The following is a 13,253-nucleotide window of genomic DNA, read 5'->3' on the forward strand; positions in this document are numbered from 1 at the left end:
ATCAAATAAAGACAGAGACACAGAGACAAAAAAGCAGAGATGTGTGGAAAGACCCACAGGGCGAACAGATGGGGAGAGCGCAGGGGCGTTGGGTTCGGGGATGTCATCTCAGTACCTCCCTGGACTGTGGCCTCAGTTCCTCAACCTTCCCTGGCTACTGGGGACCTGCTGGCCACTCTGTACAGGGCTCTCCCAAAGAATGGTAGTAGGCAGTCAGGGAAGACCTCCTGGAGGTGGCAACAGCGCATCAGAAAGGGAAGAGGAACTGTGAACAGCCTTGGGGCATGATGGGAGATATTGCCAACAGAGAAGAAAGTCAACTGGGGGCCAAGGCAAAGGACCCCGGCTGGAGGGAGGGGGGACCAGCTGACTGTGACAGAGATGGTGTTTCTTCAGGAACCCAGGCTCAGGCTGGGCAGGAAGGGTCAGCAGGTCTGAGGGAGACTGGCCAGAGGGGCTGACGAGGCTTGAATGGGCAGCAAGCTCAGACCATCCCATGGTAGACATGGCAACAAGGTGGAGTTGAGGTGTGAGAAACAGGGCCCCCAGCCGAACCTATTTCCCCACCTGTACAGTTTGGCTCAGGCCACACCTGGGTAGACTGTGCAGCACAAGGCTGCCACCTGGTGGCAGCCCCCTCTGATGACAGCTCCTTCTAACAACGTGGCCTCCATGCTTTCAGCCAGAGGCCTGAGGGTAACTTCAGGCTGGGCAGAGAGCTACAGGCCAGCCACACTGGTCCTGCTTCCCACAACCAAATTTATAGGGTCCAGGGGGGAATAGGCCAGAGCCAGACTCTGCTTAGAAACAAGGCCCACAGAGGAACTCATCAAGCCCATCACAAAAGATGGGAACCAAGGTACTCCAATGGGACTCAGGTGACCAGTATGGGCCTCAGATGGCCAAGATGGGGACTGAAACACCCCCATGAGATCAGGTGCCAGGATGAATCCCAGATGGTCAGGATGGGGACTGAGGTACCCCTAAGGGGTTCAGGTGCCCAGAATGGGGATCAGTTGCCCTGATGGGACTCAGATGCCTGAAAGGGGTTCAAGATCCAAATATGGGACTGAGGTGGCCAGGATGGGCACTGAGCCACACGCTGTGGAATTCAAGTGTCTCCGTGGGACTCGGGAGGCCAGGACAGAGGCCTGAGTGCCAGCACAGATTGCCTGGGATGGGGGATCAAGTTCACCAGTGATTTCACTGGAGGCTGAAAATAGAGAGGCAGAGTAGGCACGGGGAGCCTTGGCTGGCTCCAGACCTGGATGCTGCAGCCTGGGGCTCTGTGAGAAATGGCCCTGGAGTAGTAGTGTGTGGTGAAGCAGAGGACACTGCCCTTGAGGGGCCCTGGGCTGAAGCTGGCCTGGAAGGGGAGCCCTTAAGCAGTTTGGTGGACGAATAGGAGTTCTCCTTTACTAAGCCTAGAGATAACTAGTGGCAGGGTCTTCTTCCAGGCAGGTGGGGGCAGGTCTCCTCCATCTTTCCCCCTCCTTTGTGGGATTCTGCATGGGACCCTCTAAACAGTTAGGGATGATCCAGATGGTCACAGGTGGGAGAACAGGCTGACATGGACCCAGATCTGCTGCCCCCTGCCCCACCCGTGAGCCAGGGGCACTGGGTCTGGCCCGCTGTGGAGTTGGGTACCGGCTACAAAAGCACTGCTGCCTTTATTGTCCCCGCCCCAGAGGAACGGTGCCCCCAGACAGGACACCCAGCCTGCCCACCTTCCAGGCCTCAGCCTGGGGCTGCCGCATTCCCACCAGGGAGGGTGACTGGTATAAGTCACATCATGGCCAGGGGCCTCAGAGTCCTGCATAGGGCTGCCAGTGCCCCTCTGGCTTCCACCCGGTAACCTGGGCAGCCCTGTCTGCAGGGAGGGCTGAGTTGGCTTCCAGTGGGCCGGGAGGGCCCACACATGCTCTCTGGTCCAGGCGGGGTGTTCCAAGCACTGGGAGGGCCCCTGCCTTTCGTCCTTCCCCCAGGGCCACTGGAAATGCTGCCTTCCTGAACCAAACATCTGGAAAGGAGGGGTAGAAGGTGGTGAGAAATGTGGGTAAGCCCACCCCGCTCTGCCCCCATTCAGCTGTGTTTGAGGCTGAGTGCTGAGCCCTCTAACATCCCAGCCCCCGCCCCCAGCCTGCAGGCCTTGCCGACTCCAGACCTGGGAGGAAAGGGAGTAGGTGCCCTAGCCAGAAAATGCAGACACCAGAGGGATTCGCGACCATACCCACGCCTCCCTCTATGTGTGGGAGGGGGGCCGGAAAGTCAGAATTGTCCTACGGTCTCCAAGCTTCGGGGACTGAGCCCGCAACATGCTGGGGTTAAAGGGGCCATCAATCCCGCTCAGGCGGCCGCTGGCCCTGAGCCCAGAGCCCCTGGGTCACCTCAGTTGTCAGCCCCCTTTCTGTCTCTGCTGCTCCCTGTGCCTGGGACACTCTTCCTAGGGCTGGGCGGTGGAGAGGCAGTCTCAGACCCATCCCCCAGCTTTGGTAGCACCTGGCAGGCATCCTCTATCTCTGACACTGATCTTGGCCTTCAGTGTCAGGCACAGAGGAAGTGCTCACCTACTCCAGCCATGCAGCTGGTTCCCATGTTAAAGAAATGGGAAACTGAAACGGTGAGACAGGGGCCTCAGATGAGGCCACGCAGCCTGTGACGGCAAAGCAGTGCTCACTCCAGGCCCACCCCTGCTGCTGGGTGCTGACTACACTGAGCACAGGCACAGGTGGTCCACCTGACTCTCTTCCTGCTGATCCCACCCTCCACCCACCCAAGGAGCCCCTGAAAGTGTGTAGAGTGCTACCCTACCATCTCAGGTTCCTTGTCTCAAAGACTGTCTCCTCGTCACTGTCCATCGAGGTCATCTCGGTGGGGTCCTCGGTGTTGGCCAGGAGCCCGTATCTCCTCCGCTGTGGCTTTTTCAATCTGAAAGCAGGCCCAGGCTCACTCAGTGACTCTCTCACGACCTCTCCGTGAAGCTGCTGACCCCCTGTCCAGCTTCCCACCTTTTCCCATAATCCTCCTCTCCATGATTCCCAAAGCCTTGCAGTGTACTTTCCCGGCCTAATTGCATTTCTTCTCACAATGGTCACAACGATTATCAATTGCTCTTATGTCAATAACAAAAGGTGGATGGACATCTCCCTTGGCAGGCCCCGGAGCTAGGACCCTTGGTGGGGGCGGGGTGGGGGGGATGTTGTTATCCCACTATACATATAAGAAGACTGAGTCTCAGAGAAAGTATTAGGGTTTGCCAGAAACATCAAGTGGAGAGCTGTCTCAGACAGAAGCTCTGGCTCCTGACCACCACCAGGAAAACCGCGAGGTCTCTATATGAGGCCTCTACGATGGATACAGCGTGCACTGACATGGAGACAAGCGTTGTGCACCCACAGCAGTGTTCGAGGAAGACAGAAAATGCCCGTTGAGAGCGCCTGAACATGGTCAACTCTGTGGGACACAGGCTCTCTGGAGATCAACCCCAGAGAGGAAGCCAAATGCGGAGATCAGGGGCCCGAGGAGGGGGCAAAGGGCCTGCACCAGGCAGGGGGTATGCCTCGGGAAAACCAAAGTGAAAGAAAGTGAAGTCGCTTCAGTGTGTCTGACTCTTTGCGACCCCATGGACTGTAGCCTGCCAGGCTCCTCTGTCCAAGGGATTCTCCAGGCAAGAATACTGGAGTGGGTTGCCTTTCCCTTCTCCAGGGGATCTTCCCAACTCAGGGATCGAAACCAGGTCTCCCGTATTGTAGGCGGGAAAAGCAAAAAGGTCCTCAACTCTTGGGGGAGCAAGGGCAGAACCTAGACACTGATAATCATGGCCAGCCCTGGACTGAACAGGAGCAGCAAAGAGCAGGGGCAGGCTCCGGTCTGGCACCGGCCGGGCTGTGAACGTCAACCACAGCGAACGTTGCGGCCAGCCCCAGCTCGCAGACGCAAATTGGATTGGTGGCCGCAACGCTCGTCGCCAGGCTGGCGGAGCCGCTTAGTGTTCCGGAGACTCCCGGTGCCCTACACAACCCACAACCTCCCGCCTCCGTGGCTCCCTCTAGAAAACTAGCAGCAGCACCCAAACTCAGAAAAATAATAGTGCATCACGTGATTTTCTTACCGCACCCACCCACGTGACGCTGGCGCACTAGGCTTCAGGAGCCTAAGCACGTGGGGGCGCGAGGCGCGCGAGGATTGGCTGCGCCCGGGCGGCGGCGGCGTGGGCCTGACGCACCTGAATGCCCGGATGAGGAAGTAGAGCGCGGCCAGGACGATGAGGCCCGTGACCACGTAGAGAGAGCGCAGCAGCGGCGAGCCCGGCGAGCCCAGTGGCCACAGGTGTGTGTTGTTGTGCGGTGCACCCGGCTGGCTCCCGTTCGTCACGACGGGCGGCGGCGGCGACAACGTGGCCTGTGGTGACGGGGGCGTATCCTCGGCTCCGTACAGCAGTGGCGGCAGCAAGAGCGCCGACAGCAGCAGGAGCCGCGGCGGTAGCAAGCGCGGCCCCATGGCCCGGCGGAAACGCTAGTTGCGCCCCGCCCCCTCTTAGGGGCTGTCATTCAATGGCGCGGGGCAGTGTCAGCCAATGGGATTCAGGGGCTGGCCTCGTAGCCGGAAACGCCTAGCCACGCCCCCGGCCGTGCACCTCACTTCATCTGGGCCCCTAAGTTTTCCCGCGTCCCGAGCTCGCCGGGTCCTCGCTCAGCCTGCCCCCGAGAGCTCAGAGCCTCAGTCCTGTACCCCGACAGGAGCGTGAGCACCGCGGCCGCCCCGCCCACCACGCCGGGGACGGGTTATCGGGAACACCCACCAATGTCAGGGACTTTGATGCGGAGGCAGGTGCGACCGAACCCGGCGGGCCTCCCTCCCACCTGGGCCCTGGGAACACTTGCGTCCCCACCCAACTCACCCTGGGCTACGGTGACACCTGCGCAGTAGCACACTGGGCCTGATTCTCCCGTGGAGGAGACATCCAGGCCCCGAACCTGCACATCCTGCCTTTGGGGGCGGGGGGACCAGAAGAGACCAAACACATCCCGTGGGAGAAGAGGGGGTTAAGCCAGTGACCTGGACCTCACAGGGCCACACCCTGCTCAGAGTTGACATAACCAGCCCAGAACCCGAGGCAGTGGAACCAGGGCTCAACCCTAAGGTTCTGTACCCCAGGACTGGGGCAGAAAGCAAGCAGCTTGGGAGCAAGGCCAGCCCCATGGGCTGCAAAGATGAAGATGTCCACGGTCACTGCCAAGACCTCAGCCTGGGCTCTGGGAGAGGTGCCTTCCCCCTGGGATGGGGGGCCCCAGGGACTACCTCCTCCTCTGCTCAGGCTTGCCACACCCTCTCAGACCCTGAGAGAACAGTCCCAGGAGAACTGCCCAAGAAGGCAATGAGCTGCCAAGCTGGTCTTCCTGGTTTGATTCCAGCTCATGCCCAGAACAGAGGCCGAAAAGGGTTTTCTCCAGTGGACTCTCCTCCCCGCCCCTTCCATCTGGACCACCCCTGCAGGATCAGTGTCCGCCCTCCACACCACACCCCAAACAAGACTCAAGATTTGTGGGTGGACACACCATCCCTTTATTCAAACGTGACTTCCACGCTTTCTTGTCACATCGCCGGTGAGGACACACCGCCATGCCAGCACCACAGGCCTGTCCTCCTGGAGCACCTTGAACCCCGTGCCCCAACCTTGCCAGTAAAACATCTGCTGGAAAGACAGGAGGGATTGGGGGGAGCACAAGGGCTACTCCGGCAAGAAGTGAAGATGCTGTCCCCAGTGGATCACGCTGCCAGGAGGGGAGAACCCACTGCAAGGGCCTGGGCCAAAGGGCCACATGCCTCCCGCCCCGGGAAGCACTTACAGGCGACGGGCCGCGAGGGCAGGCATCCGTGCCTCTGGCTCGATCCTGGGTAGAGTCCCTCCTGGGACAGGGACCCCAGGTCAACACTGTTCTCAGGCCACACTTCCTCCGGGTCACACTGACTTCCATTCAACCTGCCAAAGCAAACGAATGTTAGCCCTTACCCCTGGCAGAGCTGAGCTCCCCTCCCTGCCTCCCCCCAGAACAATCCACAGCTCCTGGGAGGGTCTCAAGCTAGTCATCGGGGCCAACCTGAGGCCCCACCATGGGCAGGCCTGAGCCTTTCAGGTGGGCCAGGCTACCTTCCACTCTTAAGCAGAGCCAGCCACCTATTTGGGACGGAGCTGCTTAGAAAACGGCACAAGCTCTGGGAAAAATGTCATGGCAGCAGCAGACACCATAGAGAACTAGTTAGGAGTGTGACTTAAAGAGGTCTGGAAAAGACAGTCAATTGATGAACAAAAAATTCCAAAAGGCAGGGCGTTTGGTGGTCTCCAATCCTACTAGCGGGTGGAACCTACTGGTGAAACTCAACTGCCCAGGCTGCTCACCTGGCTGCAGGTGGGGAAGGGCAAATGGCCGGGGCCTGCCTTTGGTTCCACCTTGTTTTTATTTAAAAAAAAAAAAAAGGAAAAAAAATAGAAAAACAAAAAGTCAAAGGAACATTCCCCGGGTAATATGGCTTCCATATGAGCGCCCGAGAGAAGAGGAATGCGGACGAGCAAAAGGAGTTACCTCGGTGACAGGACTATCTCCACATATGAGCTAGCCCAGGGAGCGGCTTGCGTCTCAGAGGGTTCTGTTGGGCGCACAACACTTCTGTCCTCCGAGGGGCTGCAGCTTCCATAGGCTAGCAGAGAATGCTCAGAACTTGTAAAGCAACAGCAGAGCTAGCTAATGAGCCAGTCAGTCTGTGGTCACCCAGGGACACTGTCTGCATCCGCTCGCTCTCTGGCCTGATTCTAGATTAAGGGGCTCAGGGTCAGCGTTGGGCGCCCCCATGTCCACTGTCCCTGCTAGGCTGCCCGCCCATCGAGCCCTCCAGCTGCCACGGCCAGAAGAATCCCGGGGCTGTCCTGCAGTCCGAGAGCCCACTCCCATCACCCACCTGCTCGCCTAACTGGGTGGGGGCAGTCAGTGGTCACAGGGGCCCAGCCAGCATCACTGGCTCTACCTTCCTCCTCTAGCCCTGGGAGCTGCAGGCAGGATGGCAGCCCTAGTCCTCTAGCTGCCAGCTCTGCTCTACTCTGCCTGCCTCAAGCTGGCAGCAGGACGCGTGTGGTGCGATCAAAGGGAGATGCTCAGAGCGAGGTTCATTCAGACAGTCTTTTAATCAGCTTCGTGAAGCCAAAGAAAACGGCATACAAGGATTCCTCAACCACTTCAAATACAACAGTGATGGCATATGTGTATGACTTCCAGTAAAAAAGGACAATATAAACACACATTGTCAAGAACCTCTTGGGGACTGTGGGTCGCCCAGGACAGGCGGGCAGCCCGGGCACCTCCACTGCCTCCTGCACAGTCTGACCACGCTACACTCAGAAATGTTACACCAAGTTGGAAAAAAGCCACAGCTTGCTCAGCTTCCGACAAAGAGAGCGGATCCAGAGTTCGTTCAACCTCAAAAAAGAGCAACCTCACGGGGTTGACCCCGCTGAAAAGAAACGAAAATAGCAACACAACCAAAAACAAAATAACCCCCAGTTATTTTCTAAAAAATCTCTTGGCTAGTGGTACAAAGGTTAAAAGTAAAACCAGAAGTGCGTTTCCAAACGATTTAAAAACCCTTAAAAACAGAAAGCACTTCCTTAAAAAGCAAAGGGCAGCAGTGAGGCCATTTGGGGGTCAGAAGCAGTCAGGCTGTGTTTGACAAGATCAGAACCAACAAGACTACAGAAGTGGGCACAAGGAGGCGTGGTCACTACACACTAACGATGCAGCGGCGCTCCCCAAGTCCTTAAACACACAGCCATTGGAAGGACGATCTCGATCAGGAAGGATTTTTACTCGTTGTGTGTAGCTGAGAACAAGAAGCAGGCACAGTGTAAAGGCGCAGAAGCAGACGGCAAGAGGCAGCAGTCCACGCCTGGCCCGGCCCTCGGGGCCCAGCCCTGCAGCCTCAGGAGCAACCAACCCCCCCATAGCCGAGGGTGGCCGTGGCCCACACGCACGGACACTGCCTGCCCACTCTGCTCGGAAGCCCTGGATCTCCCTTTTCTCCTTGGTCAGAAGTGGCTGCTGGCACCGAGACATGAGAGGACAATCTTGTCCCTTACAGGGTCAGCAGAGTAACCAGCTCTGATCGAGGCTGGCAGAGTGCACTGAGGCGCACTGAACTCCCACCACCAGCCCTTGGAGCGCCACTTACCATAACTGTCGTAGCTATCTCTGTAGGACCCGCCAGAGCTCCGGTCGTACCCGCCACCCTGACTCCGGCTGCACAAAGGACATAGATGGGCATGAAGGGCACCTCAGGGGGTTTCCACCAGCCCCCACCCTCTGCAGGACCGCTGCCCCCACCTGCTGTAGTAGTCTCTGGAGCCTCCATAGCCCCCGCTCCTGGACTCGAACCTGCTGCCCCCATAGCCACGGTCCCCACCTCCTACAGAGGGCACAGAAGGAAAAGTGTGAGCTCCTGCAGCAATGCCCCCCACCTCATCCCCACAGGTGGCACTCACCTCTGGAGAAACCACGGCCCCGGCCCCGGCCCCCACGGAAGAAGCCCCGGCCTCCAGCAGAGCCACCACGGTATCCACGGGATCGGTTATCAGATGACTTGCCTGCCTGGTCCACCCGGATCTGCCGCCCATCCACAGACTGGAGACCAAGAGTGAACACGGTAAGCCTCTGTACCTCCCGCCCTAGGTCTGCAGCCCAGACCCTCCGGACCCCAAAGTGGCCACCCCTCACCTTCCCATTCATAGCCATCATGGCGTCCTTGGCATCGTCGATGTTTTCAAAGGTGACAAACCCAAAGCCCCTGGATCGCTGGGTCTCCCTGTCTTTCACGACCACCACTGTGCAGTAGAGAGGTCTGAGGTCAGGACCCCGCCCTCCCTGTATGCAGCCCTGCTCAGCCACCTCCTCTGGCACCAGTCTCACCTTCAGAGATCTGTCCATACTTTGAGAAGACCTGCTCCAGTGACTGCTCATTGGTGTCAAAACTCAGCCCTCCGACGAAAAGCTTGCCCTCATCTGATGCCATGGTGGCCTGAGGCAAACACCAATGAAATACTCTGAGGTCGGGCAGGGGCTTCCAAACTCACCCCTCCCTATTTTACTTTATACAAGTAACATATGCTCATGGGGGAAACCGTGAGAAATTATTTTGCTGCCCTTTAACCGTCCCAAGCCCACACCCAGTACTTCATCTCAAACAAGCCCTTAATTCCTTTATCACTCGGGCCCCTTGCCTCTACTCTGTACGTGGGGCAAGTCCACCCCTCTCAGTCAAAACCCGGAGCTCCGAGAGCTGGGTCCACACCACGGTTCTGCCTCGCTCCTCAGTGCTACTTGACCATGGGGCCCCAAAACTCCAGGCTAGTTAACAGCCTCACAGGAGGTTTAACACTGGACCCTTAAAGAGGGCATCGACCACCATTGCCACGGGCTGAGTGCAGCCTGGCTTCCGCACTTTGCAAACACCGGAGGATTAAGTCCTAACTAGACCATCATGGCAAAGTGCTCGGTCCACTGGAGGGTACTGTGCAGGGAGTGGCAGGGGGCGCGGGGGGTTCTGCGCTGGGATGCCAACGCAGGGCGGGATTGTGGGGCGGTGCTTAGATTGACCCTTTATGGAACACAGGCTTCCGCTGAGGGGCCAGAAACAGGCCAGAAGGCGACCTGCAGCCGCGAAACTAGGACCCAAACTTAAGCCGTGGCTAGCACCGGGGCTGTGTTGCCCTCGCAGAACACCAATAGGAAGGCGGGGAGGAGCCCTGGCCCGGCCACGCCCAACATGCGCATGCGCCCCCGCGCGCGTCCTGCGCCACACCATCCGGGTATCGGCGCTCCCGCCATTTCGATAGGCGCTGTCTCGCGCTCGCGGCCGCCATTTTACGGAGATGTCACGCTCGCGGCAGGCCTGGCCCACAGGGAATGCCGTCCGGCCACGACTCTACCCAGTCTACGCTGCCCCTCGCCGCTGGCGGGGCGGACTCCACCCGCCTCCACCCACCACGGGGTGCCCGCCCTGGCACCGCCCCCGCCCAAGGGCGTGCCGCCGCCGCCCCGCCTCGTCCATCTAGCCGCAGGCCGCCCGCCGCCCCGGGCCCGTGGAGCCGGTGCCGCCAGGGCCCTCACCACTGAGTTGGGCAGGTCCCTGGCGCAGGCGGGAAGACAGGAGAGCAAAACGACCAGAGCCTCCTAACGCGCGAGTGAGGAGGGGGGCGCTGTGCGCCTGGCCTTATATACTTCGCTCCCAGGCCCCGCCCCTGAGCTCTCCTCCCCGCGCTGCACCGGCCAATCCCAGGCCCTGGAGACCGTGGCTGTGCCTCATATTCATGAGCTGGGGGGCCGGGCCTGTGGCGGTCCCGCCCCCTCCCGCGCGTGGGCGCTGTGCACAGGGACGCGCCGGGTCCGCACCCCCCAGTCCGTGAGTGGGGGGCGGGGCAGGCTCGCGGCGGGGCGGAGCGGGCCTACTTCCGCATGCCAGCCCCCTGGCCTGTGGCGGAGAACAAAGGGGCTCTGGCGGATGGTGCCAGAGCATTTCCTGGGAACCTTCTTGGGGTGGCTGAAACCCCTAGTTTTGCGGTGCTCCAGCAATTACCGACTAACCAACCTCACTTAGGTCCCCAGAACCAGCCGGGATCCAGTTCTCAGACACCCCACCTTCATCTGAATCCTGGCATCAGTCCTTATAAACTTGCCAACCTAACGGACAACCCAGAAGTCCTAGAACCTCAACTCTCCTGAATACACAACTTCATGTGGTCAGCCCCCAAGCCCGCCCAAACCCTAACACTGAGAAAACTCCATTTATGTGGACCCCCGTATTCTCCACGACCCCAGTATTCTCTTCCAGCTTCCCAAGTTTGTTTCTTTACAAATTCCAGACTGCATCCACACCTAATTCCCACCCCAACCCTGACTTCACCAGGTCTGGTAGGTGGCACCCATACCCTACAGTCAGCCGGCCAGACATTTTTGTGCATCCTAGCTCTAGATTGCAGGCTGACCTTGACTTGGGCTCTCAAACGCACAGAGCTGGGCTCTGTGCCCAGCCCTGGAGTCTGCACTGCACCCCAACATTCAGCTCAGCCCCCAACTTCACTGTGTGCTCTAGCCCCCTCCCCTTTCCTCAAAGCACACTGTTTTGCACCTAGAACCCACTCACTGCCTATGCCAGGGGCGTGCCACTTGGCTCCTCCCCATGAATCTTTATCCTGTCTGGGGGTCCCAAGACCTCTGCTATTGCAGAGATATTCACCCCCAAGGCTGTTCCCACTTTCTCCTCTTGAGGTCATCCCTTTCCCCTGCCCAGGCCTTGGCTCACAGTACCTTCTGTGGCCCTGGACTCTTCCATGGGGTGCAAGAAGCTAGTGCAGACCTCTGCCTCCCCAGACCTCTGGTAATACTCCTGGGCTCCAGACGGTCTTCAAAGGCAGACATTCTGCTAAAAGTTAGAGGGATTTGAGGGACTTCCTTACTGGTCCAGTGGTTAGGACTCCCCACTTCTTATGCAAGGAGTGCAGGTTCAATCCCTGGTCTGAGAACTAGGATCCCATCTGCCTCAAATTGAGGTTAAAAAAAAAAAAAAAAGAGGGAATCTGAGAAGAGAGACCTCACACACATACTAGACAAGCTCCAGTCCTCCCTAAGCCCCACACTCGGTCCCACACTCAGGTTGGTCTAGCTGACGCAGTAGGGACGGAGGCATGGACAGTCTCCTGTGACAAGGTCGCTGAGACACCTCCCAGGCTCAGGCAGTAGTTCATGACTCCTGGCAGCCGTCTCTCTGCACCTCGTCCCCCACACCACAGCCCCCACCATACAACTGTCAGCAGCAGCATCAGGAGCTGCTGCGTCAGCCACTCACGCAGGGCGGTTATTAAAAGGAGCAGAGGGACTCATCGCTCAGCTCCCCCTCCCGCCGCGCCCATGGTGGGGCCGGAGGGCCGGGCATGCCCAGCCGGAGAGTAATCCCCGCCTCCACCGGCGTTCTGATCTGCTCCCCAAGCAAAGTCAGGTCGGTGGCTCCTGGCCCCAGCCTAGACGACGGAATCACAGGGGACCCTCATCACTCTTTGCCCCCCGCCCCCACTCTTCTGTGGTTCCTAATCTGCCTTCTCCTGGTTTTATGAAGTACCTTGGTTCATTCATTTTTCCACCAGCAGTTATTCAGCGTGTACTAACTACGAGGCTGTTGCTTGGTACAGGGCTGAGTAAGTACCCACGACTGTCCCGGGTTACCATCGCAGTGTGGTCCTATACCTGTGGATACCTGTCCTCAGGTGCGCCTGCCCCGGGCACAGTGTGGGAAGTGTGTGCTTGCGTCTCAGGTGTGATTCCTGTATCCGTACCTGGTTGCCGGCGTGTCCCTGTGACTCAGTGTGTTACAAGGACTGTTTGTCCCCGTGAGCGGCGGGGTGGGGAGGGTGGGGTGGGGAGGGTGGTCGCAGGGGGCTAGGACCACCTTCCTTCCTGCCTCGGCCCTGCTCCACGTTCTAGCCGAGGACACAAGGGGGCGCTGCGGCCTCGTTGTCAGCCTGGCCCGGGGCTCCCGGGCCCGCCTCGCTGTCCAGCTGACTGCCAGGAGCACTGGCGTTGGGGGGTGGGGTTCCCGTCCCGCCCTCAGGCCCCCCCACTTCTCCGCCCGAGCGCTTGGGGTGGTCGGGGAGAGGGGGCTTAAAATAGCCTTGGGCGGGGGCGAAGCTGCTATTCGTGGCCGAGATGCGCGGCTTGCCGCCTACCCGGCGGGACGGGGATTAGGCCGAAGGTCTACTTCTACGTACTCACAAGACGCCCCTCCACAGGCGCCCGGCGAGGACCACCCGGCTTCCTCCGGGCAGGGCACCTCACCCACTCGCGTTGCCACGAAGGCGGGGGCGTGGCCGATGCACTCCCGCACCGAACCCCCAGGCCTCCCCGCTGGGTCGGGCCCGCCGGACGCCGGGTCCTCCCCCGACCCCAGCTAATGACCGGGCGGGAGGCGGTAATGAGCGTCTGGGCTCCGGTCGGGCGTGGCCGGAATGAAAGGCACGTGGAGAGTGAGAGACCCCGGGGCCGCGTAATTACCGCCCCCTCTCGGCCGACCAGGCGGGGGCCGAGCCGGTGCACCTGGCTGGCGGCCGCCCGGCGGGGGCGCGGAAGTGGGACGGTCCGGGCAGAAACTCCAGCCCGCCAGCCTGGCCCAGATCCCCGGGGCCCAGAGCCAGGGAGGGAGAAGTGGGGACTGGATGA

General features: G+C 59.7%; 2 protein-coding genes across 7 annotated transcripts; both read right to left on the reverse strand.

Moving 5' to 3' along the window:
* Positions 1 to 1,651: 1,651 nt before the first annotated feature.
* C7H19orf24 (chromosome 7 C19orf24 homolog) lies at positions 1,652 to 4,819 on the reverse strand. The gene is made up of 3 exons (XM_027546609.1): positions 4,226 to 4,819; positions 2,812 to 2,928; positions 1,652 to 2,020 (listed from the first exon to the last, which is right to left on the reverse strand). Coding segments are annotated over exons 1-3 (393 nt in total). The 5' UTR covers positions 4,501 to 4,819; the 3' UTR covers positions 1,652 to 2,019.
* A 664-nt stretch (positions 4,820 to 5,483) lies between these two features.
* On the reverse strand, positions 5,484 to 10,275 carry CIRBP (cold inducible RNA binding protein). Of its 6 annotated transcripts, XM_027546606.1 has the most exons (9): positions 10,155 to 10,262; positions 8,955 to 9,063; positions 8,763 to 8,869; positions 8,531 to 8,669; positions 8,373 to 8,454; positions 8,221 to 8,288; positions 6,585 to 6,699; positions 5,850 to 5,983; positions 5,484 to 5,695 (listed from the first exon to the last, which is right to left on the reverse strand). In XM_027546606.1, the coding sequence occupies exons 2-9, from the start codon at positions 9,055 to 9,057 to the stop codon at positions 5,499 to 5,501; spliced, it is 945 nt and encodes a 314-aa protein (XP_027402407.1). In that variant the 5' UTR covers positions 9,058 to 9,063; positions 10,155 to 10,262; the 3' UTR covers positions 5,484 to 5,498. The 6 variants fall into 6 exon arrangements, 5 of the variants coding, with proteins under 5 accessions (XP_027402407.1, XP_027402405.1, XP_027402406.1 ...); XM_027546604.1 differs by having other exon boundaries at positions 8,763 to 9,063; positions 10,155 to 10,230; XM_027546605.1 differs by having other exon boundaries at positions 5,484 to 5,692; positions 8,763 to 9,063; positions 10,155 to 10,228.
* Positions 10,276 to 13,253: the final 2,978 nt, after the last annotated feature.

Source organism: Bos indicus x Bos taurus, chromosome 7 (genome assembly GCF_003369695.1).
Source record: "Bos indicus x Bos taurus breed Angus x Brahman F1 hybrid chromosome 7, Bos_hybrid_MaternalHap_v2.0, whole genome shotgun sequence".
Classification (NCBI taxonomy): Eukaryota; Metazoa; Chordata; class Mammalia; order Artiodactyla; family Bovidae; genus Bos; species Bos indicus x Bos taurus.

Bases quoted from the DNA above. Each gene is read 5' to 3' on its own strand.
- C7H19orf24 (XM_027546609.1), bottom strand. From the start codon at position 4,500: ATGGGGCCGCGCTTGCTACCGCCGCGGCTCCTGCTGCTGTCGGCGCTC. The intron at 2,929-4,225 runs GTGCGTCAGGCC...GCCTGCTTTCAG, and splicing joins TTCCTCATCCGGGCATTCAG to ATTGAAAAAGCCACAGCGGA.
- CIRBP (XM_027546604.1), bottom strand. From the start codon at position 9,005: ATGAGCAGTCACTGGAGCAGGTCTTCTCAAAGTATGGACAGATCTCTG. The intron at 6,700-8,220 runs GTAAGTGGCGCT...ATTCTCTGCTAG, and splicing joins AGATAGCTACGACAGTTATG to CCTATGGAAGCTGCAGCCCC. The intron at 5,696-5,849 runs GTAAGTGCTTCC...CTGTCTTTCCAG, and splicing joins GCCCTCGCGGCCCGTCGCCT to CAGATGTTTTACTGGCAAGG.